This window comes from Clinocottus analis, unplaced genomic scaffold, assembly GCF_023055335.1.
Source record: "Clinocottus analis isolate CAN_PGR_092001 unplaced genomic scaffold, fCliAna1.0.p SCAF_3, whole genome shotgun sequence".
Taxonomy (NCBI): domain Eukaryota; kingdom Metazoa; phylum Chordata; class Actinopteri; order Perciformes; family Cottidae; genus Clinocottus; species Clinocottus analis.
The window spans coordinates 21,396,513-21,423,728 of record NW_027176042.1 but is presented as its reverse complement, the minus strand read 5'-3'; the positions used below and the strand labels follow the sequence as shown (position 1 = coordinate 21,423,728).

The following is a 27,216-nucleotide window of genomic DNA, read 5'->3' as shown; positions in this document are numbered from 1 at the left end:
GTCGAAACACCTTTTATATTCTCTTCTTTCCTCCGTGTGTCTTTATTCGTCTTCAAATATGCGCGAACAAAATCAATTTTACTTAATTTTTAAACCTCTGGAAGTCAATAGTTCACGTGTGTTTGTGCGAGATTCAAGCTCATGTTCTTCACATCCAACAAATCCCCTTTTATCTGTGATTTCTGAGAAGGTTCATGAAATAGTTTAAATATGTTAAGGGTGGAAAACTTTGTTAATATTACGAAAAATAAAGTCAGAATATTTCAAGATATATTACACCCCAATTAAAACCCACAGTAACTTACATCTGCCTCGAGTCAGGACCTCGGTGACGTCATAGCTGGCTATACTCGGCCGTGACGGTTCCCAGTTCATTTGTAGTTTCGTGTGATTTATTATAATCTCCCTTTCGCTCGAGATTTTGACATTCTTTCTTCTTTTTTGGGGGGGAGAAATTGCGAACACACGCACACACACACACACACACACACACACACACACACACACACACACCGACAACATTCAAACACCTTTAACCCCCCCCCCCCCCCCTCCGCTGTTTCCCCCCCTCCCCTCTTTTTTTCCTCTCCCCGGTGGGCGGGGCCTGTTGGCTCCGCATCATCGTGCCCCAATACTACTCTGCAGCTTCACAAAGAGGAGAAGAAGAAAAACCATCCGGACGTCTCTCCTGCATGTGAGTCCTCTTTCTGACCGGAGATTTGTGCCGTTTAACCGGCTGTTTACTAGGTCAGTGTGTGCGTGTGTGTGTCAGTCGGGACGCGGGCACAGCCCACAATGTGTGTGTGTATGTGTATGTATGTGTGTGTGTGGTGGAAATTTAAGACTTGCAAACTTCGCGGAAGTTTTCCGCCAAACTTCATGCAGCTTTCTGCTGGTCTGTGTCGGGCGGCTGCTTTAATGTTCGCTCGTGATTTTCTAGCGTTTTTGTATTGCGTTAAAGAAAAAGGTGGTGGAGACGATAAGAAAAGAGAGAGAGAGAGAGAGAGAGAGAGAGAGAGAGAGAGAGAGAGAGAGAGAGAGAGAGGAGGAAAGAGGGTGGAGGGGTGTGGAGGGAGAGGGGAGAGAGGGGGGCACATTGTCGTCACACTTTCTGTCTCTAGGACTTTCTCAAACAGCTTCTCGTCGTGATGTTTTGTGTGTCTGTCGTTGGGTCTCTGGGGCCTTGAACGCACCGCCGACAGACGACCACCGCACACCGTCCTGCCCTCCATAATGACCTGTTAACGGTTCCTAAAATACCCGTTTAGTCGTGTAGTTATCTTATGGAGCAGACGTCCTTGAAGCTCACTCACTTTGTTTTAACTTCCATTTAACTCCTGTAATAACTAGTGAGTTGTTTCCATAGCATTCGTTATAAGTTTATAGTTGTATTCTGTTTGTATTTATCATTTATTTTGTTATTATTATTCACAGAAATCATCATCATTATCATCGGGAAAAAGTTTTGAGATAATACAGTCACGTGAATAGACCTTTTACAAAAGATTATGAACGTTTTATTTAAGAATAACTTAACGTAAATCTATTGAAATGTCTGCTTTGTGCAACAAATGTCACAGCGTCTTGCCTAACATGAGGCCATTATCTTTTATATCACGATGCAAATCATGTCCATATCTATGGCATGAACTGACATTCACAGTCTAATTACGATTAAGAATTTGCAGAAACATTGAATGCAATACGTCGGTCCACACCTGGTCTCTTCTGATATTAACATTTAATTTAGCTGAGGCTTTTATCCAAAGAGACTCACAATAAGTGCATTCAACCGTGAGAACAAACAAGAATCAGGAAGTACAATTTCTTCAACAAAGTCAAACTACAAAGTGCTATGAGTAAGAGACATTTAACTGCTACTAAAGTGCTGCTACTGCGATACCTTCCTTATTCAAAGTGTAGTCAAAACATATGTTTCGGCTGTCAATGGGGAGCTAGTATCCTCGTTCATGACAACTTGTATTTATTTACTTACTACAGATGGCTTGTATGATATAATGATCAAGGATGTCGCTTGTTTCTTATTGCATTGTCAGATTTCTGACGTCCATTAGAGATGAGGCAGGATTGGGGTTCAATAACTTCAATGTTTACCAGAGTTTTTAGCAGGATTACTGCTTCATATCATTTTACATTATGTGAAAGCTGGAGTTTGCTTTCCTGGCTCCAGAACGAGCATTCATTTCTCTGCCGGGTCCAAATGTTTCAGTTCGGTTGGTTCACACGGAAATGTTTGAAATTCCTTTTATAGTGATAAAACGAGATAAAGCTTGAGTTGCTTTTCATTCCTCAAAAATAAGGAAACAGGGTTGCCTATGCAGAGTGGGAGAGCCGGCTGCACGTAGGTGGCCTGTTTGTTGACATCAATCAAGCTGGACAGTGTTTTTTTTTAATTAGGTAGAAGATTAAGTGAGTCAGAGGTTTGGAAATTAGCAAGAGCCACGAGCCAAATGCCGGATGCTCGATTTGCTCCAATCAGAAAACCAAAAGGTCGTCTATTAAGTGTCTGCTATATGTTTTAGCTCGAGATCAGAGTTGCCCCTTTAAACTGTAATTCGTTCCTAAAGTTTATAATCGCAAAGTCCCTTTCAGGAACAACTACAAACATTTCACAAGACTCACATTTCAAAGCTTTTCTACCAAGTTTAGTGGCATCTAAGTTCTTTTAGAGAGCTTGAAAATATATTTAATCTTGCACATTGTTTGTGCAGAAAAGATTGTGGGTTCAACTTTATTCGAACTCTACTCAACTTTAAGTGCCTTCAATGTATTATTATTAAAATTATATATGTATATATAGCTGTACTGTATTATCTCATATCGATTTCTATTACTGTTTTGCGTGACCGTGATGCCCTTTAGTTTAGTATTTACTGCTCTACTGTGTCATCATCTCTCATAATATCCCTGTAATGTTCCTCTCCTCTGTGGTTATCTTGTGGACGGACTCCTTCATTAAAACATCCACAGTTTGCAGAGATGCTGCTGATCGTATTGCTCCCTCTCAGTATTTTATCTTCTTCACTTCTCCTGCAGAAACACTTAAGATGAGATCAAACTATTGATTAAGGAGGAAGTCCAGTGTTACTACAACAGCACGAGGAAAACAGCCGTTGTCGTAAATCTTTACAGACGTTTCTAGGATCCATCTGTTGTGCCCATCTTCCTGTCCTGCAATGTTTCATCGACCTATCTAATCTTTTTGTACTTTTTATAGATTACTTCTCCCTTTTAGATTGTATTTTAATCTCGATTCACAGTTTCGGCCAAACTTTATTGATCCCAGTGAGGATGCAGTTTAGCATTACAGACGCACAACAAACAGAGCAAAGAGGGAATAAATATTTACAGTATGTAGAAAAGATTTCTTCAGTATTCTTATGATAGTTCTTTTGCACTTTAATATACTTCCGTGTTGTATTCTGTAATATTTTAAAAGTGTTCGTATAGAATCACATACTGTAAAATACTAATAATGAAACTGATAATATAAATAATGACTTAACTCTCCTTGACTTTGTCTAACATTTATTTTGTGTAACATGTATTTTTTAAATATTTTCTTATAATATTAATTTGACGGTAGTTTACAGTATTTTTTTTTTAGGTCTTCTTCATTATACAATCACTTAGCTGGTAGCATCATGTATAGTTACCTCCTAATGTTTACTGATATATTTACAGTTTTAGATCAATCTGTCATTTACTTTCTTTAGTTAAACGGCGGGTTGCTTAGTCTATAAAATATTTTTTTAAAATAGAGAAAAATTACCAGCACAGTCCCAAGATGACATCCCTTTGTATATAAAGCTCAAATTAATTCACTTTTCAGTCGTATACAACGGGAAAAAAACTACAAATCGTCACATCGGTGAAGCTGAAGTTACTGTAACGATTACGTGATTATTAAACATGTAATGTTTTTATCCATCCAAGGTGATCAATTAATGATCCAAAACTATCACTGCAGCTCTAGTGTGACACACGATAATGTAGTTGGTCTATTTTGACATTATTGTGTTTGTCTACATCATGATATTTGTACTTGAACCTTTTATTGTACTCACTTATAATGTATTAATCTCTATTGGGTCTGATTTGACCTTATTGACCCCATTTTCTTCCTCTTTATTCAAGAAGCTTTTCTTTCAGACATGCTGAAGTCCTCTCCACAGAATAGTGACTTTGTTTTGTATTTAATCCAATTTTATCGACTCCTTTTGTCTGTAATTTTCCCATCATTGCTGTCTTGCTTCATAACGAATATTTTATTACTTCTATTAAAAGTTCTGTGGTGTTCTTGTAGAGACAAGTTGACTATAGTTCTGGTCCTCGTGATGAATTTAGACTCTGCAGAGTAACTCTTTGTATTCAGCTGTGAGTCTGTAATGTTCTGTGTGTGTTAATAGTCGACCTGTACGACAACACAGAGGCTCTGTGACTCAAAACAAGAGGGCAAGCTTTGTTTCTCCCTTCAACCTCGACATGAACGTCTTATACCGGATCCACTCCTTCCATTCTTACCTTTCACAATAAAAGCCCTCGAGAGGGAACTAGTATTTAGCTAAAAGCAAACAGCCAACAGTACTTTAGGCTGTTTAATGATTTGCCTCGGACAGATTAACAGACTCTTGAGTCAATATCTTCTTTGTTGGTCCTCGGTCTGCAAACCGTTTTTTAAAACCTATCCCGAATTTTCGATTTCAATTAGCTTCGGAGCGAAAATATTCGCATATTTGTGCCATTTGTTCATTACGCCCTGAGTGTGTGAAGGACTTGAAAATCATGTTTTAACCATAAACTCTGTGCTATGTGATCAGAGAACCAATCAACTAAATCATAAATTTAGCTTTCAGGACTTGACAAGTTTTAACAGTCATTTAAATGGATTGGTGTCAAAAAAGTGCTGAAGTTTGAGATCCTCTGGAGTTACAGGGAAGAAAGTTATGGGACATCTTGTATCTTGGGTACAATATATATATATATATATATATATATATATATATATATATATATATATATATATATATATATATATATATATATGGTGGGGTAAAAATCGATACAGCATCGTATCGCGATATTTTGCGTGGCGATATTCTATCGATACACTGAAGCCAAGTCGTTTTATTGAATCAATTATGAACCTTTTGATCCTGGAAAAATACAATCAATGTATTTTTTGTTGACTAATTTTTCCTTTGGGGACAATGTGAGGTTGAAAAAAGTTTAATAAATCGCATTACATCGCGATACTCAATGTATCGTGATAATATCGTATCGGGACGATATTGTATCGTGGGACCTCTGGTGATTTTATATATATATATATATATATATATATATATATATATATATATATATATATACATATATATGTATCTTCAATCCTTGACAAATAAAACCACAACCACAACTCGTCACATACCTTTATCGTGAAAAGCGAGAGAAGGTTTTATGTTATTTGATCAAACTTCTGTTAAATGTTGTGTGGTATTCTTGTCAGGGCGAGTTGAGTATAATTCGGGTCCTCGTGATGAATTTAGACTCTGCAGAGTAAGTCTTTATATTTAGCTGTGAGTCTGTAATGTTCTGTGTGTGAGTTGTGACTCCGCGATTATGATATCAAGGTTCATGGTTACAACTGAAACCGGATACACAACATAATTATAGACACAGTGGCTGTGTGGTCCGCGAGTCAGTCTCTCTATTTGGGAAGAGGTATAATGATAGAGGCCTGACTCTAAATCTGAACTACAGGAGCGGATTGTTAAAGACTCCTTCTCACAATCACAAAGTTCTTTTTTTTAATCTTCAGAGCCTCGATTCCCGTAAAGGAAAAAGCCCGTTAAAAACCCTTTTAATAGGGAGGGGAGGGGCGGGGGGGTGTGAAACGTCAGCGGGAGCAGCAGATGAGGGCTCCCTCAGACAGGAAATGGGTGTCGACTTTACAGAGTAGACAGCTGCACCCCGAGGACTCTCTCTATGCGGCGAGCACGAATACAGGAGAAGCCGTACGAGTCTGACGGTCTGTCTGAGTCAGTAATGTGACTGGAAGAGGAGTGTGTTCCTGAGCAGCTTCATCTTTAAGCGGTTGCTGGAAAACCCTATTTAAAAGTGTGTGTCTGTGTGTCTCTTGAGGCTTCAGCTCGACACATTTTCCACTCGGCTTCGGGTCAGTGACACTCGACAGAAATAACAATGTCCTGTTTCCGCTGCCCTCATGGAAACTGAAACATTCAACCGTGCAGGGTTTAGTCAGGCATCAACACCTGAAGCCTGAGAGAGAGAGCGAGAGAGAGACAGAGAGAGAGAGAGAGAGAGAGAGAGAGAGAGAGAGAGGTCGTGACCTTTGCTTTTGCGTCATTCTTGTTGTTGTTTTGAAGTGAGAAGTTCACCGTTAAGTTACAACTTACGGCCTAGCACACATGCAGAAGGAAAAATAGCCTTTGAAAAGGTGGAAACGAAGAAGTCAAAACAATATGGCGGGTGAGGTATTAAAGCGGAAATAAAAATGATGGTTTATTGACAGCTTCATCAGCGAGCACAAAAAAAGGAAAACAACTAAAACGGAAGCAAAAACCTCATGTTCTCAAAACCACAAACACACACACTAGCTGGAGCACAAAGTATTTCTTCCCTACCGGAGCAAAAGGAAAAACAATACTGTTCTCACAGTGTTTATCAGCTCTTTGAATCCTGTGTCGCCAGCTGCAAAGTGTTTTCTGACAACTTTGTGTTGTTGTAACATAAAACATGTTGTTGTGTGTGTACGTCTAGGTGTGTGTCACTTGACTAAAAGACATTGAGTTGTTTTTTTTATCCGTAGTTTGTCTCATTGGGTGTTTTCTGTGATCACGTGCTTCACGGCTCAGTGTGGAGGACGTCGCTTTACTTTTTAAAAAACGGTTTTCCTCGTTAGGAATACTTCTCACACGGAACGTGAACGTTACGCAGCGAGAAAGTCGTTTCAACGGACGACAATACGGAGGCTGTGTGACCTAAAACAAGAGGGCAAACTTTGTGTCTCAATTCAACCTTGACATGGACGACCTATACCAAATCCACTCCTTGCATTCTTACCTTTCACAATGAAAGCCCTCGAGACATGTACACGGTGTAACTGTTTACAAGAGGGAACTAGTATTCAGCTAAAAGCAAACTCAAAGAAACAGCCGACAGTACTTCAGGCTGTTTTATAATTTGCCTCAGACAGATTGACAGACTCTTGAGTTAACAGCTTCTCTGTTGGTCCTCGGTCTGCAAACCGGTTTTTAAAATATCTCCCAAATTTGCATCGATTAGCTTCGATGGAAAAATATTTGCATACTTGTGCCTTTATTCGTTACAGAGCAGAGCAGTGTGCAGAGCGCTTAAAAATCCTGTTTTAACCAGGAAATCTGTGCTATGTGATCAGAGAACAAATCTTACCTCTCAGGATCCAAAAAGTGCTGAAATTTGAGATCCCCTGGCGTGAGAGAAGAAAATTTTGAGACCTCGTTTTTGAGTTAAAAAATACATATATATATATATATATATATATATATATATATATGTGTGTGTACATTCATATATATATATATATATATATATATATATATGTATTTTTTAACCTAAAAACGAGAGGTCTCAAAACTTCAATCCTGCACAAATAAAACCACAACTACAACTGGTGAGATACCTTTATAGTGAAAATGAGAGAATGTTTTATGTTATTTGATCAAACTTTTTTTATTAAACCACTTTTGAATTTAAAAATAGTGAATGAGGGCATTTTAAAGACAAAAAAAAAGCCTCCTCTACTACATCAAGAAACTTAACACAAAGTCTAGTCGCACTGTGTGGACGGGTCAAACTAAGTTGATAAAAATAAGAGCTTCGCCACCGTGGCAGATGGTGTGAGGACTGACACCATTCTTCTTCTGTGGTGTCGGTGTTTCCAGCTCGTCGCTGTACTCCCCGTCGGCCGAGCAGCTGGTGTCCATTCTGGTGTCAACACAGAGGTCAGAGGTCACAGAGAAAAAGAGAGAGGAAGAAGGGAGTTTTTTGATCCATGGCTTTCTCTTTACAGGATACCATGTGACCTTAACCCCCCTCCTCTTCCTCCTCCTCTTCCTCCTCACAGTCCTGAAATAACACACACTCAGCAGACAGATAAACTCCTCTGTCCCCTAAACTACTCGTCTCTAACGCCGTTCATTAACTCTGCTGTTACTCCATGTGTGAATATTCCAAACTTGATATGGTTCACGTAAAAAAAAAGAAGCATATTCCCTTTAGATATTTCATAATAAGTTATACTTCTAATTATATCTTCCTTAAGACATTTGCCGATATTATTACAGCACATTTGGGAAAATACATCTCAACTCTGGTTTTGCGCTGCCAATTTTTTTCAAAAGGGTGGTCGCAGGAATAAAAAATATATATTTTGATTATTTATTTCTGACGCAAAGAAGGGAAACGGCACAAGTCGTTCTTATTCAAACAACGACATGTTTCCTAACACGGTTGTTCATCCTTTGTTCTCCTGATTTATGTCCATAAAGTCCTCTGTAGTCTTTTCTTTATACCCATGTGCCCAATGTTTCATAGTATTGAAGTGTTTTTTTTACAGCCAGAGAGTTGAGAGAATTTTGTTTATCTTTATTTTATTTTTTTTACAATTTGAAGACGTAATCAAGGTATGTTCCTTTTTTAAAGGGCAACGTCTCTGTGACCCTTTCAACAAGAGCTGCAGTTGAGTGAAAACTGATTCAACTTTATGATCTTGAAAAGGCGAAAGACTTAAAATATTGCACAAAAGAATAATGTGTTGACGCCTCGTGAACAGAAGCAGATTGAACTGAAGGCTGTAAATAACAGAATAAAGCGGCGAGAGCGCGTCTCGTTGGGCCGCCGACGTTCCCGGTGCCGCGGCTTTGCTCAAGGAAAATAAAAATCTGTTGAATAAACCAGGAACCGCTGAGCGTGTACAGCTGCGTATATTAATCAGAGCAGCTGTCCTCCATGTTTTAAACCTCCATTCAAGCCACCTGCACGGATGAACACATGCATATTCAGCCGAACTCGACACATTGAGCTACGGACTTCACTGCGTGAATTAATTTTTAACAGAGATATCGATCCGTGTGTTCCTGCGTGGACTCTCACAGAACAAACACCGGCTGTCACTTTGTTCTGACTCGCTTCAGCGTCGAAGGCTCAGTCTCGTCTCTCTGCAGGACTTTCAGTTCGCCGTCGGGTAATCGTTCCATCGTTCCATCGTTTCTCCAGGGAGCGTTGAACCTTCCACGCTGTGAGCGCGTCGGTGAGTTGAGTCTCCACAATCTGTCCGGACTCGTCTGCTCCGGTCTCGTCGCTCCAAATCACAGTTACAGCAGAGGTGCGATTGTGTTTTCTGTACTTTTTTATGAGTTAATGTGCGCTTGAGTCTGTTTTTCAGACAAGAAACCCGCGTTTTTTTTTGTGGCGGTAAACTATTTCGGCCGCTTCGACGGCGCTTTCTTAGTTGTCAGCGGGATATTTTGTGTCTTTGTTTCATTTCTTCATCTTTTCTTTTTTTTTTTTTACCTCCTTTTGTCCCAATCGTAAAAGAAAAGTCCTAAAGCCGCCGCAGAGCCGTCTGAGAAGCCGTGATTGGAAACTGTTTGGAAAAGGGCGAGCGCTTAAAAACAAATAATACGTGGAAGCTGATTGGATGAAACATCTGTCACACAAACTCATGTGCAAAAACATCTTTTCACGCGAGAAAAGCCTTCGTTGTCGTTTAATGTAAAGATATAAGACAAAATAATCCTTTATTAGTCCCTCAGTGGGGAAATTACAGGATTACAGCAGCAGTGCTCACAAGTAATAAGATGAAAAGAATCAAGTAATATAAATAAACAGAACTGTAATAAACAGATTAAAGATTTTTTTTTTTAATTAAAAGAAATTAGCAGTAAAAAAAAATATTAAATTTACAGATGGAATAAAGAATTTATATAAAAGTTCAAAGGGCTCAAGTGATTGTTTTGTATCTTACGTGACGTTATAGATGATGATTTAAAAATCTGCATATAATTAGATTATTCAGGGTTCATACGGTCCTGAAAAGTCATTGAAACAAATAAAATCCCAAAAGTTTTGGAAAAGTCATGTAAATGTGTTATATTCATGTGTTCATGACGTTCATTTACTCAAAGTTTGAAGGAATGAATATGATTTTAAAAGGAAAATGCTCAGAATATAAGCAGGCGTACGCTCTCACTCTCATTGTTTAGGTTGAATACCACTTTTTTTATGTTTACACTGAGATTTCACTAAATGTTTGCTCATGAATATCTGGTGAAAACTTATGGAAACCTGACTTCCAGTTGACATCAGGACAGCAGAAAGTCTACATCTTCCGTCTCAAACTAAAAACTTTACTTTTTCTGACTACACCTTGAATAAGGAAGGTAGCACTTAAATGTCTCTTACTGAGAACACGTTGTCGTTTGACTTTATTGAAGGAATTGTACTTTTATTTAATCTTGTCCTGTGTTTGTGCTCAAGGTTGAATGCACTTATTGTGAGTCTCTTTGGATAAAAGCCTCAGCGAAATGAAATGTGATGTAATGCTCAAAATGTGTGTGAACCCTGACTGTTAGATATTCGGGTCTTCGCAGTACGCTAACAAAAAAAAGACAACAAATGTTAAATCAGCCTTTAAGAAACGTAGAAATGAATCTGACTCAAAATATAAAATGAACCCTCAGAACGAGACACACTCGCAGTTTTGCTGTCTGGATGTCGATGTCGTCATTCACGTGCCCCTCGGGACGGATTGTAACAACTTCTGTTAACTTTTCACGATCAACAAACAAGACTTAACATGCTCATCGTTGCCCTTTTTACGAGGTGCTTTCATTCAACTGAAATATAAATGAGTCATGTCGCTCTCGGCCAGAAAAGTGATGACGTGTATTCATTTTTTTTTAAAGAAACAATTACATCTGCACAGAGTGAGATTTGTATCGACTCCAGAAACAACGGCGTAATTTCCTGAAATTGAACACGTCTCGGTTTGTCGTTCGGTTTCTGAGCACCGGCGGCAACACACTCTGGGTTTGAAAGTGTTTCAGAAACGTCACATGACGTCACATTTACGCAACAATGTGCAGGTTTTGAAAAGGAGCTTTAGAGCTGTGAGTTCAAGGGAAAGTAAGACTATTAACTGTGTGTGTGTGTGTGTGTGTGTGTGTGTGTGTGTAAGAGAAGCCATTACAACACGCATTACAAAATAAATATTTGTTCCACAACAGAGTAAATAAGAAACACAAACACATTGGTCAGCTGATTAGGACTGCACACACACACACACGCACACACACACACACACACACACACACACACACACACACACACACACACACGCTGGGGTGAGAGACATTGAAGCAGACAGGAGGAGAGCGAGAGCTGAAACAGGAGAAGCTGAACTGAATCCAGATCTGATTGGTATTCAGAGAGCGAGTTTGTCTGCAGGGAAACATTCCTGCACGAGCGGAGGGGAGGTGGGCTGTGGGAGGAAGAGGAAGAGGAGGAAGAGGAAGACTCCACTAACCGGCAAAAGTTGAATGCTCGACCTCTCCCTTCCTCTTCCTGTGTTATTCAGGGCAGCGTGTTACAAACAGTGCTCATGCATAGTTGTGTTTGCACTGCTTTAAGGACAATACATGTGCGTGTATAGATAAGTCATTTGTTTTGTTGTAAATAGTTTGGATAATGTTTTGTAAATAATGTGTTGTCACGACTAATTAGTGTGCGACAACTCGGTTGTTATTACTTTGTTATGATGTGTGTAAACTAGCACCAAAAGTCTGCAGCTACAGAGAGATTTTACGTGACTCTTACAATGCAAATAATTTATTTTAAGCAAACAAAAAGTAGTTTCCACTTATTGTCGACGGCGCTGTTTCTTTCTGCCTGAACCAGGTGGGACCCGAATCTCCGTCTCCACCAATCAGAAAGCAGCGGACAGACGGTTCAGGCTTCATGGAGATGAAGCCGAGCGGAGAGACGACGTCACGGGCCAAGATGTCCAGATGACGACAAACATGCTGACATAGCAGGCTGACTGTTTGATTGACAGCTCCACAACAACAACAACACGCCCCCTTCTCTTCTTCCTGCCGCCACCGCCGGCCCGCTCGCCATCCGTCCAGCCATGTTGTTGAGGAGGAAGCTGTGCGTTGGCGTGGTGATCGCAGCCATCCTCTTCCTCATGCTCGCCAGTCAGAGCATCCAGAAGAGGCACTTCTCGCCTCTGTCGTTAGCCCCGCCCATCAGCCGGGCCACGCCCCCCAGCGGGCAGACAGGTGAGGCGCCGACGTCAAGAGATCTCAAACCAAACGCGTGACGACACTTTTGAATTGTTCTTATTCGAGCAGAACGGCGTTACAGTCGTATTGTCGGGATCGTTGGAGATGCTAACCGTGTTAGCGTGTTAGCGGAGCTCCCACGATGCAGCGTTCTCTGACTCTCGGTCCGTTTGGTGTTTGCAGTAGTTGAGGCCACGGCGCCCCGTGCTGATCTGACCCCTGACCCCCCCAGGACGCCGCCTCCTCCTCCCCGCGCCACCAAACCTGAAGCCCAGGAGAAGCCCGAGGAGAACTCCCAGCATGCCCTGCGGTAACTTCCAGTAACGTCTTTTCTTCTCCTTTTCTTTTTGTCCACGCATCACACACTCATTCTCTCTCTCTCTCTCTCTCTCTCTCTCTCTCTCTCCCTCTCTCTCTCTCTCTCTCCCTCTCTCTCTCGTCCTCTTTCAGGTCGTGTGGTTGCGCCGAGTCGTGTATTTCTGACTTGGGGAAGTCGGACTGGTTCAGCCGACGCTACGACCCCAAACAGCAGCCCGTCCTCCAGGACACCGACAACAACTTTGACCCCGAGGCGCTCAGATGGTGGCTGGTAAGGAACAAAAAGCAAGAAATGTGCTATTTTTAATAATGTTACTATTGGAGCTGCACTTACTCTGATTTCTTTAAGATTGTTTTTGATTCCTCATTCTTTTATGAGATACTATTTTAAGGTTTTATTCATAGCATACAATCCTATGACATTATCATGACTATTTTTATATAATGTTTAGATTCATTTGATGACCTTTTTTGGCTTTTTATTTTACAATATCGCCTAAAACAAATAGGTTGACTTTTAGTTTTTTTTTGTTCATTTGTAATATTTAATATGCTTGCTATGTTTTATATATAAATATTGTTTATATTGTTTGCTTCCATGATTTGTTTTGTTGATGTAGTCTCAATATTATTTTTTTTAAATTATTTTTTTACAGTTCATGTCGTTTTATCTGGTTTTGAAAAGAGAGTTTGGATAATTGTGCGCCTGTTTTATGTGTTGGTTTGTTTTGTATAAAGAGTTCACCCTGTTACTTTGTCTTTAGAAAGACATTTTGTTTATATTTATAAATATTTCTTTTTTTATATTCAACACAAGTTGACTCACTTTTTTAATAAAAACTCTACTCCACTTTTAAAATGTTTTAATGGAATGACACAATTACTTTCTTACGACATACCACCATTATTATTTGGTGGCATACGCTGCCCAGCGGCCACGCCCAAATATGTTTTACCAGGAGAAAGTAAATAAAGACTTTTTTTTGTTGCTTTTCTTTAGTTTTCACGGTGTTTTGTTGTCAGAGTCCCGATACAGAGAGAGGATTGCAGGCGGCACACTGGAAGTGAATCCATGTGACAACTTGAATCGTTAAATTAGCTGAAATCACACCGATTTTTATGAAAAGACCAAAGATATAAAGTGTGTTATCCCGCGTGTCGGTCGGCTAATGCGTTTCTGTAAATCAGAGGCCGTTGACGAACATCTCGTCCGTCAGAAAACAGAAATGTTAAAAAGTCTTAAATTTGGTTTTGTAACTGTCAGCTGTCTGGATGAAGAGCCAAATGTCTGAGTTCTTTTCCTGCATTTATAGATTACGTCCTGCTGCAGAAACCATTAGTAGATTAAAAGGAGGGATGGGGGGGGGGGGGAGTAAATACTGCTGACATCATCAGTTTGGTCCTCACTAGACTTTATGCTCTGCGACGTAAAACAAAAAGAACATCCAGAGCTGAAGTTATACCGTTAGTGTAAAACATTTACAGGCTCATATATATTTTTGTCCCCCCAAGCTGTCGGAAAGTGTATTTTAATGGATCTCTACTTCATAACGACGTATTAAAAACATGATGTGCTGCGCTCCGTTTCCCGCACAGAGTCTTCAGCGGTCCGGTAACGACCAGTCCCTGAAGGACGTGATGTCAGAGATGTTCAAGGTCATCTCCCCGCCCACTGTGGACTTCAGGCCCCTCCCCTCCGCTTGCCGGAGTTGCGCGGTGGTCGGCAACTCCGGCAACCTGCGACAGTCGGGCAACGGGAAGCTGATCGACTCCCACGACTCTGTGATCCGGTGCGTGTTCGCTGTCCGCACACACACACACACACACACACACGTGTTACCCTCCTCTTCCTCTTTCTCATTCTTGTCTTTTCTCCGCAGGATGAACAAGGCGGTGACGGGAGGGTTCGAGAAAGATGTCGGGAACCGGACGACGCATCACTTCCTGTACCCGGAGAGCGCGGTGGACGTGGCGCGCGACGTCAGCCTCGTCCTGCTTCCCTTCAAACTCAGAGACCTGGAGTGGCTGACCAGCGCGCTGTCCACCGGACAAGTCAAAATGTACACAAATACACACAAAATGTACTCAACATCCAGCCGGTAGAGAGAGAAATACGCTAACTCGGTCTAACACAACGGCCCTGCAGCATTAATGAAGGTTGTCATGATGTAGTTTTGTTGAAACCGTATATTCAAAACCCCAAAATAACATTTTTTAAATAACAAAAGTAGATGTAAAGGGCAAAAAGTACTAGCTGATGTCAGCTGTATATCGTTTTTATATTATTTATGTATTTAAATATACATTAAAAACATAAGAAATGTATAAAAAACTATATAAAAATAGTATGTATATATATATATATGAAACATCAGACTCAGCAATATCATATAAAAGGTTAAAAAAAGTCATATTGTAGCAATTATTGAGAGAATGTTTTGAAAGGTCATAGGGAATATACATACAGAAAAAGACATGTATTTAAAACATATATTGTACATGGATGTTGTATGTTAATATGAACACAAACGTGCATAAATATGTATAAAAATATAAACTGTTTGAATTTTAACAAGATAGAAAAATTGTTTTTGCATTAAAATACTAATCTGTTCATTAGATTGTAGATAAATTAATACCTCACAGATTAAAGTCTACTCGAAATGTTGCTTACCTACAAAAACAGACCTGCACAGCTTATTAATGTAAAATACAAAACTAAACTGTCTTATATACTCGACAATATGTTCAATATTTACATCAAGCAGGGCCAAACGGGAACTATATATATATATATATATATATATATATATATATATATATATATATATATATATATATATATATATATATACATATATATATATATATATATATATATATATACATATATATATATATATATATATATATATATATATATATATATATATATATATATATATATATAAAAGAGAAACATACACAAAGCTTGCACTGTATAATGAGCTGTTATTGTTATTATTTGTGTGTTCAGGACCTACATGCGGGTTAAAGACCGAGTGGAGGCGGATAAAGACAAGGTAACACAAACGCCTCGTTGTGTTCTCTGTTGACAATCTGTTGTTGTTTTTAAAGCTCTCGGCCTCCATTTTCACTCGGTCGAGTCTCTAATTTCAGTTCTGCTTTAAACGCGTCGCCGCTGATTCATTCAAATGAGTCACTTTGACGAGGTTTGATGTCTGAAATACAGAAATGAATCAACGGCGAGACCAAAGCTTCATTCAATACACACACGAGTTCACAAGTGTGTGTGTCTGTGTGTGTGTGTGTGTGTGTGCGTGTGCAGGTCCTGGTGGTGAACCCGGTGTTCTTTAAGTACGCTAACGATCGATGGACGGAGGGTCACGGTCGCTACCCGTCCACCGGCATGCTGGCCATCATCTTCGCTCTGCACACCTGTGACCAGGTAGGCGGGAAAAGGGGGCGGAGCCTGCGTCTCCATCTTCCGACACCAACATACTTCATTCTTCCCGTGATTTATTTAATAAAAATGCAGCAGGGGCAGCAAACAAGACTGTTGCGCAAACCCACTCCGATGGTGCATTCAGGGACATTTAGGGAAAACCTGCCCCTGAATGCACCTCGAGTACGGAGCGTTTTTTTTTTTTAAATGCATCATCGTGAGAATAGAACTGAAAAGTCTGCGCTCGGTCCCGGTGGCGTCCTGCGGTTCGCGTCATTGCATCGCTTCCTTGTCTGCGTTCCAGGTGTCGGTGTTCGGCTACGGCGCCGACAAGCAGGGGAACTGGCACCACTACTGGGAGGAGAACCGCTACGCCGGCGCCTTCAGGAAGACCGGAGTCCACAGCGCCGACTTCGAGACGCAGATCATCCAGCAGCTGGCCAAGGAGGGCAAAATCAGCCTGCACCTGTGACGCAACCACTGACCCGCCGACCCCCCCCCCCCCCCGTCCAAAAAACAGGCCGACAGCGATGATGATCTACTGACAGACGGACCCACATGTAGACCAGCATGCAGGCCCAAAGACAGACCTGCCGACCTGCCGGCTGACCCCGTGAACCACAGACAGGACTCGCCTCCATATATGGACGTGCAGACCTAAAGACAGACCCACGGATCTGCTGACTGACCCGTAGACCCCTCCCCTTCTCCCAAACTGATTAACACACCTGTTGACCTACGAACTGACCAGCAGATCATCCACCACTTAATTGTTGGGACCGTTAACCGGCTCCAACTCGTCTGGTATCCAGCTGAGTCCGGTTCATTTGGCCAACAGCGGATCGACCGCCAGCTCGTTTTTGGGGGAAATCAAACCTGTGTAAAAACTTTTTTTTTTTTAAAAATCATCATATCTGCCTTATGTCAGCGGACTGAAGACGCTGTTGGGCGGCGACATTTTTTTTTACACTCGTGGGAGGAGCTAAACACCTCCACCTGGTGGGCGGAGCTCGGACGTCCCTCCTGCGCAGACTCCACTTGTTTTTTCTTTGTTTCTCTCTTTCGGGACCCTCCACTATTTAAACAGACAGACCCGTCTGCGACTGAAAGGATTTACCACAACGATTTTTGGTTCAAACCACAAACTTAAAAAAAATATTTTCTATTGAATTTTATAGACACACAGGTATAACCTCTCTGTTTTTTTTTAAACTATGAAAGCACTTTGCCCTGAAGAAGAAAACGGCATAAAGAGGCCATTTTGTTCGCTTCTCTTGTCCGACCACCTTACAAAGACATTTTATATCGCATATCATTCATAATCCATAATCCATCCATTTATTCTAACGCGAACCGTCCAGATCTGTAAGACACTCTTTGCCCTGACAGTTGAACCAGTTTAAGAGACGATGTCTTATACACTTCCTCTCACATCTACACTTCTGTCTATATATATATATATATATATATATATATATATATCTGAAGGAGCTGGTTTGAGGTTCTCGTCCTGTGTTTGAGTTTCTCCATGTGGTCTGTGAGGATTCAACAGTCTGCAGGTTTGCATTTTCTTTGAATACTTTTGTGTATTACTCGACAAGAAGAACTCCAGCTGTGATTTCGGCGCCGCAGCCGCAGACTGTTGAACTCGGCGGGAAGTTGTGAGGCGACAGAGACGAGGAGACTTTGAAACTAAAGATTTATTTAACAAAACTTTAACAAGGACAATGTCAAACACCACCAGCGTGTGCGCGTGTGTCTGTCTGTGTGTGTGTGTGTGTGTGTTGCATGGATGATTGGGTAATGTAGTGCAATGTAAGTCCAAAAAATAACAACCAACCGCTTGAATGAAGAGAGAGAGAGAGAGCGCTCGGTCGGTCGGCCGTCTGCTGGACTTTCCTGTTAAAGGGAGCCGAGGGCCGCCGCGCCCGCACTGTGAACGCACAACGACGGTCCTCTGATCGTCTTCTAGAAACGTTCACGCTGAGAAAGCTCGAGTCTGAATCTGAGGCCACTTCCGTGGGTCTTTCAGCTTTCTTTTTTTTTGCTTTACGAGACGACGACTTCGGAAGAAAATCATATCGGCGCGCCGATAAATGTCGGCAGCACGTGATCACGTAGTAGTTAGTTCATTTAACCGTCTTTCCCACTATCAAGTTTTTTTTTTGTATGCATTTTGTCGTTTTTTTTCTTCTTTGAAATCACATTTTTTGTGGTTGAAATTAAAACAGATATTTATTTTGGGCAAAATCTAAAATCATGAAGAAGAATATCGCCGCCTTTAGCGTCTTACTTTGTAGGCGTTATCCTCCAACGCAATAAGGGACTTTTTCTCCAGCGGTGTGACCTGTTGCACTAGTAAGCAGCCTTTTTGTATATTACATGACGCGTTTGTATCTTTTAGAGAGAATAAAGTAACATCTACCGACTATACGCCGCTACGATCTCGCTGAAAATGATAAGTCTGAGATTAACTTTGCACAAAAAGTACAACTAAATTGTAGAAAGTGAGATTATCGTGTCTTCTGTTGCATCGTCAAGAAGGTCTGGGTGAAATATAAATACTGTGAACGTATCAAAAACGGTCAATCCACGGAGAAATGAAAAGAAAACTGTGCCTTTTTTTTTAAACGAGCCATCACGACTTCAGGGAGGTTGTGACACGCACACACACACACACACACACACACACACACACACGCAGCCTTAAAGAGACAGGCGCTGAAACAAAGCGAGTCCGACATGTTGAGGTAAAGTGTTCAAAGCGTGTAAATGTCCTAATAGAAAGCCAAAATACTGCTTTATTGGTTGTCCACTGTGTCGTCAGACGTCAAATAGTCTTCTCTCGCTTGTTTTTCTTGCAAAAAAATGCCACAAATGTGGTCGAGGTTTCCCGCCGGGATCGCTAGTTGTAATGGTGTTTTTAACTGAGCAGACTCAGAGCAGAATACCAAGTTTTGACGCTTTCTATTCCAGATTCAGACCACCTTTCCAGTGTGAAATGGCTCCTGTAAAGAGCTCCCGTCTGCTTCAAACCACCTTGTTGTAACGGCGTCTGACATGAATCCATAAGGGCCGTCCAGGACAGATCAAAAGACCCGTCGTCGTCGTCGTCTCCTCGCTGAGCTCCGTCCAACAAAAATCCGTCTTTTCAGGGCGACAAAAAAATGATTGGATGCAGCTGTTGGAAAGCGACGTTTCAGACGATCCAACAAGCACTTAGTTTGAAGCGCTATAAATAATCATACATGCTGAATTATCATCTGGAGGCCGCTATCACGGCTGCAGTTTTAGAGTTTAACCCGGTTTGTCTGGAACAAGTCCAACGGTGTCTTTAAACTGCTGAGTCAACAGAATTGGAAACAGCTGCCGCCTGTTTTTATAGTTTCTTTGGCTGAGGTTTTACACTTTGTTGGCTTCTCCAGGAAAAACACTTCCTGCTGGTAAACTGGGAAATGATCCGCTTGATGGAGAGCGTGAAGGCAGCAGCGACTCCAGAGAGCAAGAAGAGAAATGATTTATACTTCTTCATATTGAAAAAAAAACAAAATAACAATCCAAAGTTGAGCTTATTAGATTCCCTGCAGTCTGGAAATGTGGAGATACTTTCCAGGAGGAAAGCAGGGAAGTTGTAGATTAAAAAAAAAAAAAAATGAAATCAACCAATCATGAAGTACTTTCAAGTTGTTATAGCTTTAATTCAGCTCATCGTGTTTAAACTGTGACTGTCGATTAGAGAGAAAGAAACAACATTTTCCACTTAAAACAACCTGCCGATCGTCGATCGATCGATCATTCAGTTACCAAACGAGACGGAGACGCTGTGATGTCCGACACAAACACAAACTGTCACTTTTTAAATGGAATAAAAGAAGAGAATTTAATAAAATTGAAGGTGTTTGTTTGTTTGTTTGTTTAGATAAAGAACTCTGGAGGTAAACGTTGAAAACAATCAAACCCAAGTGAGAAAAGTTCTACTGAGAAACATTGACGTCTATAAAAGTAAAAAGTTCCTCGTGGCAGTGTCTTAATAAAACATTCAGCTCAGTTTCAAGTGTCACATGTTGTGTTGTTTTTTCTTTAGAAACCAAATTAAACCTACAAAGTAGATTCATTTTTCTATCATGAAACATCTCGTTGTGTTGTTGTAACAAACATTTTTTGCTTTAATTAACGAGATACATTTAGTAAAAAAACAGAAAAGAAAAGTCAGGTGATACGTTACAACCAAGTGATAACAAAATATGTCACAACAGCACAAAATGCTGGCAAGAAACATCCCGCAAACACGTGGTGTGTGTCCGTGGCAGTAGTTTGCTGCTGTCGCTCCTCTGAGGCTGAAGGTGAAACCTTTAAGGCGGCCGGGGGCGTCGGCCGTGTCTCATTTCAGGCTCCGCCTCCTCTGACGCCACCTGAGTGACAGGTATTTCATCCTTTGGTTTCCCACAATCCTTTGTGCTCCGGTCACTTTGATGGACCTCGTTAGCCCCGCCCCCCTCTCTCCGAGGCGGCGGCGGCGCCTGAGATGAGACAAACGTGCTGATCGATCTCCACCGGATCAATAACATAGAATACGTCACAATAAGTTAGAACAGAAAAAAAATATAGAGTTTTTTTTTTTTTTTTTTTACGGTTGAAACTTCAAAATAAAAGTACATTGGGTTGTTTTATTTTGAAGTTGAAGTGTCTCCACTGGAGTGAGCGCTCTTAATAAAATATAATATTTAATTAAAAATAAATAAATAAATAAAAGTTTTTTTGTCAACATCAGACTTGAATTGTCGGCGGGAGCGTTTGATCACGTGACCTCACAGGACGCTGGACCAGATCAGTCCCGGGAGGAGGAGGAGGAGGAGGAAGAGGGACAGAAACCTGAACGTCTGACCTCAGTACCGGTCTTGTTTCGGTTCTCCTGAGCTGCAGGTTCTGGTTCTCCAGGCTGACTGATGTGGTTCTGGTTCTGCACCGGTCCGGATGAGGTTCCTGTCAGTCTGTGAGCGGCTGGACGAAGGAAGACGGAAACAGACCTCTCTGGTCCGGTTCGTCCTCTATGTAGCCGTGCTACACACACACACACACACACACACACACACAAACACACACACACACACACACATTTACAATAAATGTTAATCTTAAAACCAGATTCTGATTCAGTTTTAGACTTTTTGACAAAAACATCTTTCGCTTTAAGTCACATTTGGATCATTTGCTTATTGTTCATTTTGTCTATTTCTTACAATGTATTTTCTACTTTTATCCATTTTCTTCCAAAGCTTTCTTTCTTCTTCCTCTTTGTTGTCGAGCGCTAAGCTAAGGCTAGCATAAAAAAGCCCCGTTACCCGTTACCTGCATTTCCCGCGCAGCCTGTGTGAACAGCCCACAATCAGCGGGAGAACCAATCAGAGCGCGGGACGAGGATACGTACCCACCAATCACAGTCCTCCTGTCCCACGACCACCAGCACCTGCCCCTCGCAGAAGCTCAGCTCGTCGTGGTGGTCGGCCTGGCAGTCGTACAGCGCCTCCACCCGGCGGCTCGTCGCCCCGCGAGGCTGAGGGGCGGAAGCAAACACTTCAACATCCAGTGGAAGAGGAGACGGAAAACATTTAAAGATGGAGCTGGTGCTTCATTTAAAGTGCCTTGAGTACCTCGTAAAGCGCCACGCGCATGAATCGTATTGTTATTTATTAGGTGCTGCTAGTTAAATGGAGTTAAAACGTTTTTGAAGCTCTTACTAGCGAGCGGCGAGGAAGCGGCTGGGGGGCGGAGCGCCAGCTGTCATTCTCAAAGCTCTGAGAGCGCCGATTGGTGGGAGAGCCGTTGGGCGGGGCTTTTCTAGCCGGGTGCAGGAAGTGGGAGGAGCAACCGTCACTGTCTGCTCTCCGAAAACCTCGAAGAGAAAGAATGTAAACATACTGTGTAAGTTTATGTCAACGATATTTAAAAGTTTTCAGTAGAGGAACAATGATATTATTGTTTCTTTCAATCAAACAATAATACTTTAGCAGATTTAGATTTTTCATTTATTTCAGACGTTACATTGCTGATGCTGAGATGTTTAAGTTTGCTACAATGCAACATGTTCTTTGTTCTTTAATGGAGCGTTACCCAGCACGCTGTTCGGCGGTTAAAACTGTGTGAACACAAGTAATACAAAAGTCACAATAAATCTTAAGGGTTCGTATGGAAAGTCATTTTCTGTAAAATATATACATATGAAGCCAGATATTTGCTTAAAATAACAGAAAATGTGATATGAATATTGGAGGAATAAAAAAAAATAAACATCTTGAAATGTTACTTTAACTTTTAAAATAAAGTAGGACAACTAACATCATTTAAACTAACGTTAGTTACATAACTTTGATTCTTCTATAATGAACTTGCTTCGATTAATTCATTATTTAGTCTATAATATGCCAGATTAGATGATCAGCACAGTTTCTCAAGGTCAAAAGGTGACATAACAAAAATGTGTATAAAACATAAGACAAAGAATGACTGATGGTTTATCATATATTTGGCAATTTATGATCTGCACATTTCGTTGGAGCTCTTAAATAAAGTATAAAAAGGACACATACATATAACAAAACTCATCTGTTTTAAGTATTACACTATAATTTACAATCGAACGTTATCGCCCGCAGCCATCCCCAGACTGATAAAACAGATGTGTACATTTCTGGAAAGGAAATACCTCGTTCTGGCCGTTCAGTCAGCGAGCTGAGAGGAGAAGATGGACTGCAGAGAGAAGAAGAGAGGGAGGGAGACGCGTTTATTATCTCAAACTGAACTCTCTGACCTGCAGTTCATCGTCCGTCCACCAGAGGGCAGCACAGTCTGAGCTGAAGAGGTTTCAGCTTCAACACACTGAGAATAAATGCTGCAACTCCACTCATTGTGCCATTAATGATCATCTTCTGTTGGTTTGTTTTTTGATGTTGGGGACAAACATTTGTTGTGAACCTCCTCTAACGAAAAAATATATATTTTCTAAATGACAATCTTTGAAATTGACCCATTTTAAATCAGTGTGATTGTGTCTCAGATACTCACACACACTTCTTAAAGGAGGAGTCTGGGCCGCTGTAGATCCTGGGACTGGTTGGCAACCCGCAATCTATACACACACACACACAGACAGACACACACACACACACACACACACACACACACACACACACACACACACACACACACACTCTTAGTTAATGACACAGCAGCATTTGACAGACTAATTGCGGCGTGTCTCTCAGACGTCGTTACCGTGCTTGCTGGACTCGGAGCAGCTCCTCTTGTGGCGGGCGGCGATGGGAGGGGGAGGCGTGAGCTTCCTGTTTCCTATCAGGGGGAAGAACACCTCCCCGTCTTCCTCCTCTTCCTCCGCACCGCCTTCCCCCCCGTCGGGAGGCGGAGGGGGAGGAACGTTGGGAGCTGAAAGACGAAAAGACAAAAGAGATGGAGGAGTGGTTTTTGTTGTTTCCAGAAGCTGGTCCTTATTATTGTGGTCTTCATTTATTTAGCAGAGGTATGAGATTTCTTTCTTATAACTCCTGATATTATGCATTAAAAATGTACATTTTACTGACTTGCACATGAAACATTATAGTACAGGTTAATAAAACCTTGCATATTTTTAACCAAATAGATTCTATCGACTGATATTAGTTAAATAACCTGTTTATCATTTCTACCAGTATGTGAATTTGACCCCTAAAAGGACTTTAGTTGAACCTTTTCCCTTTTTCTTCTCTTTTTCTCAACTGGTTTCGCAAAATATATCAGAACTAAATGGATTACTTGTTTGGCTTATTTTTAAATTCAATGGACACGTGACAAATTTTGAATATTGTCTCAAAGGACTCTTAAGAAAAGGCTTTTTATCTCAACACTATGTATAGACGTCACCTGAGTGCAGCCAGGTGTGTTTTTGGTTAGAGAGCAGAAGGGGAACCTATTTTTAACCGTATTAAAGGCATTAAGAAACGCATTTTGAGATCGCATTAAACGTTGTTTGGGGCTTTCGGGTCGAACAGTAGCTTGCCGTCTCTCAGCTTCATAAACGCATCAGAGTCAGAGCTCACCTTTGACCCTGGGGGGCAGCGGAGGCGCAGGTGAGGACGGAGGAGGAGGAGGGGGGCTGGAGGCGCAGCCAGCCGGCCGGCTGTGGAGCTCCATGGCCATGGCGAGCCTCCTGCCGACACTGAGCAGCCCTCCTCCTCCTCCTCCTCCTCCTCCTCCGGCTACTCCAGAGGAGGAAGGGGCGGCGGAGGAAGAGGAGGAGGGCTGACTGAAGCTGAAGGCACGGGAGGTGAAGGAGAAGGAGGAGGTGAAGGAGGAGGACGAGACGGAGCGCTCCTTCTTCACCGGACCGATCTGAAACAGAAGAGGAGAAAACTATTATTTTAATTATTATTGTTGCAGGAAAAAGTTTAAACTTCAATGTAATGAGAAAACTTTTTCGATCCTCGAGGGGAAATGTGCACGTTACAGTTGCTTTTTATACAAGAATGAAGAAATATGGGAAGAAAATATTATCTAAAATATGAATTAAGCACTTTGTCAAATAAAATGTAAAACATATAGAAAACAAAGAAGCCAAAATAAAACTAAATTATAATTTACAGATATATAAAAATACAACAACTGCCGTCCCCATCCTAAAAAACATTATTGCCACCATGACTTTTCTTTCTTCTTTTGATTGTGAGATCGGAGACAAAAAAGACAAATTACAAAAGTAATATTAATAACTAAAAACAAGTCTACTGTAGAAACAACGCAGGATGCTTCTTGACTAACAATCAACAAATATTCTCATTTTTCATTCCAAAGCGGCAAAACAAAGACTGTCGGATTCATTGAGCGGTGACCTTGTCGTCAAAGTCGTCGTCGCTGTCGTAGAGGTCGTCGTGCCGAAGCCTCCACTCGTACTCCACGTGGACGTGATGGTCGAACTGGTTGGACTGGGCTTTCTGCAGCTGCTCAAACACAACGGTCACAGTTAATTAAGCGCGTCGTCGACGTCAACGGTCACGTGACGGGCGGTTCGGGGGAGGAGCTCACCAGCGCCTCACACTGGCCGTGCTTCAGCCTGCGGCTCACGTCCAGAGCGGTCTCGCCCAACTCGTTCCCTGTTCACACACATTTTCAAAATAGTTTTTAAAAAATCTGTTAAAAGATGATGGTCTTTACTCCTTACTTTTAATGTGCTGCTCTTTATCTGTTGTCTTTGTATTGTGCGTCTTGTGTGTTTTTCTCACTGTGTACAAAGTTGTATTGCTTCTTTCATCCTGTACTGTTTGTTATTGTGTTATTTTTGTTATGACCCGCCAAAGGACGACAGATGTAAATGAGCTGAAGCTTTAATCTGGTGCAGTACATCAAATAAAGAAAATTATACTAAATTAATGTGCGCTTCTACATTTGTGTGGGAAGATATTCTGTTTTTTTTAAATACACAACGTCCCAAAAATGTCCTCACTTTCTAAATAGTTAAGGGTCCTCACATTGTCCTATGTACAATCGTGTGTGTGTGTGTGTGTGTGTGTGTGTGTGTGTGTGTGTGTGTGTGTGTGTGTGTGTGTGTGTGTGTGTGTGCATTACTCATGTGTGTGTTGGCCCTGGCTCTCAGCAGCAGCCTCACACAGTCGCTCTTGTTGTGCAGACAGCTGTAGTGCAGCGCCGTGTTTCCTGCTGACGTCTGCGCGTCCACGTCGGAGCTGAAGACAAACACACACACACACACAGGTAAACACGTTAACACACACACTCTGACACGACATCACTCATTAACGTGTCAGCGCACACTGACCAGTTCTGGGCCAAGAAGTCCAGGATGTGCAGTGACGTCCTGTCGGCCAACAGGACGGCGAGATGGAGCGCCGTCTCCCCTCTCTCCTGTTGGCATAGAAACACACTGCTGAGTGTGTGTGTTCATGAGTGTTCACTTGTTTCTTTACTCGTGTGTGCGAACCTGCATATAATTGTATGTGTGTGTACCTTTATGTGTGTGTACCTGTATATGCACGTACATTTGTAAATACATGTGTACTTGACTCTGTCTGTACCTGTGTGTACCTGTATGTATGTACATGTGTGTACCTGTGTGTGTCTACCTGTATGTGTGTACCTGTGTGTGTGTACCTGTGTGTGTCTACCTGTGTGTGTGTGTACCTGTGTGTGTGTACCTGTGTGTGTGTACCTGTGTGTGTCTACCTGTATGCGTGTACCTGTGTGTGTGTACCTGTGTGTGTGTACCTGTGTGTGTGTACCTGTATGTGTGTACATGTGTGTACCTGTGTGTGTCTACCTGTGTGTGTGTACCTGTGTGTGTGTACCTGTGTGTGTACCTGTGTGTGTGTGTACCTGTGTGTGTGTACCTGTGTGTGTACCTGTGTGTGTGTGTACCTGTATGTGTGCGTGCAGCGGCTGGCTCAGCTCCGTCCTCTGAGCGTACAGTTGAATCAGGCTGTAGATGTCGCAGCTCTTCGTCGCCTCCTGCAGGTTGAGTCGCAGCGCTGCAGTCGAGCTGTGGCTCCGCCTCACAAAATAAACATCCTGGTACTTTGACAGGATGAAGTCTTTACGCTCCCCCCTGCAAACACACACAACAAGCATACCGCATCAACTTTATTCAAAGAAGCTATTCTTTACTGGAGTAACAAAGACGGTGTGTGTGTGTGTGTGTGTGTGTGTGTGTGTGTGTGTGTGTGTGTGTGTGTGTGTGTGTGTGTGTCTTACATGTGGCTGTGTTGGGAGGGCTTCAGTGAGGGGCTCAGCAGGTTCGCCTCCAGTATTTCATTGAAACCAGAGTTACCAACGTTTCTGGCCAACTTGGAGAGAAAAAAGACAAAACAAATAATAAAGTTAGAGCCTTTTAAGAAATTATATGAAAGATCTAAACTTAACCTAAAAAATCTGAACTGTGAACTGCTGGTTTGAAACGTTGAGTTCTGCATTTCATTTGTTTCCATCTTGGATTTTGGCCGAGTGAGTGGAAGAGAGTCATGAAGAGATGCGGTATAGGGCTCTGGTAGCCACCTGTCAATCACAGGGTAGCCCCGCCCTGATGCATACACT

At 41.6% G+C, this 27,216-nt stretch overlaps 2 protein-coding genes across 4 annotated transcripts in view; one reads left to right on the top strand and one right to left on the bottom strand.

The window, feature by feature from the left end:
- Nucleotides 1-634: 634 nt before the first annotated feature.
- st3gal8 (ST3 beta-galactoside alpha-2,3-sialyltransferase 8) lies at nt 635-20,215 on the top strand. Of its 3 annotated transcripts, none has more exons than XM_068593583.1 (9): nt 635-694; nt 11,980-12,362; nt 12,552-12,675; nt 12,816-12,954; nt 14,280-14,473; nt 14,564-14,743; nt 15,700-15,745; nt 16,012-16,131; nt 16,433-20,215. In XM_068593583.1, the coding sequence occupies exons 2-9, from the start codon at nt 12,212-12,214 to the stop codon at nt 16,598-16,600; spliced, it is 1,122 nt and encodes a 373-aa protein (XP_068449684.1). In that variant the 5' UTR covers nt 635-694; nt 11,980-12,211; the 3' UTR covers nt 16,601-20,215. The 3 variants fall into 3 exon arrangements, with proteins under 3 accessions (XP_068449684.1, XP_068449682.1, XP_068449683.1); XM_068593581.1 differs by having other exon boundaries at nt 12,549-12,675; nt 16,433-20,214; XM_068593582.1 differs by lacking the exon at nt 635-694 and adding an exon at nt 697-747 and having other exon boundaries at nt 12,549-12,675; nt 16,433-20,214.
- Nucleotides 19,847-27,216, bottom strand: part of unm_sa1614 (un-named sa1614) — a 17,360-nt gene continuing 9,990 nt past the window's right edge. Inside the window, exons 16-28 of the mRNA XM_068593580.1 lie at nt 26,878-26,969; nt 26,545-26,731; nt 25,949-26,034; nt 25,741-25,856; nt 25,201-25,268; nt 25,008-25,115; nt 24,219-24,510; nt 23,401-23,568; nt 23,191-23,254; nt 22,832-22,875; nt 21,867-22,021; nt 21,557-21,682; nt 19,847-21,189 (exon numbers count right to left, since the gene is read on the bottom strand). Coding sequence (XP_068449681.1) covers nt 21,115-21,189; nt 21,557-21,682; nt 21,867-22,021; nt 22,832-22,875; nt 23,191-23,254; nt 23,401-23,568; nt 24,219-24,510; nt 25,008-25,115; nt 25,201-25,268; nt 25,741-25,856; nt 25,949-26,034; nt 26,545-26,731; nt 26,878-26,969 — 1,581 coding nt within the window. The 3' untranslated portion in view covers nt 19,847-21,114. The remainder of the gene's footprint in view (nt 21,190-21,556; nt 21,683-21,866; nt 22,022-22,831; nt 22,876-23,190; nt 23,255-23,400; nt 23,569-24,218; nt 24,511-25,007; nt 25,116-25,200; nt 25,269-25,740; nt 25,857-25,948; nt 26,035-26,544; nt 26,732-26,877; nt 26,970-27,216) is intronic.

What these genes read in the sequence shown, in the direction of transcription:
- st3gal8 (XM_068593581.1), top strand. Translation starts at nt 12,212, where the DNA reads ATGTTGTTGAGGAGGAAGCTGTGCGTTGGCGTGGTGATCGCAGCCATC. An exon ending in AGGCGCTCAGATGGTGGCTG is followed by an intron (nt 12,955 to 14,279) that starts GTAAGGAACAAA and finishes TTTCCCGCACAG; the next exon opens with AGTCTTCAGCGGTCCGGTAA. An exon ending in TGGAGGCGGATAAAGACAAG is followed by an intron (nt 15,746 to 16,011) that starts GTAACACAAACG and finishes GTGCGTGTGCAG; the next exon opens with GTCCTGGTGGTGAACCCGGT.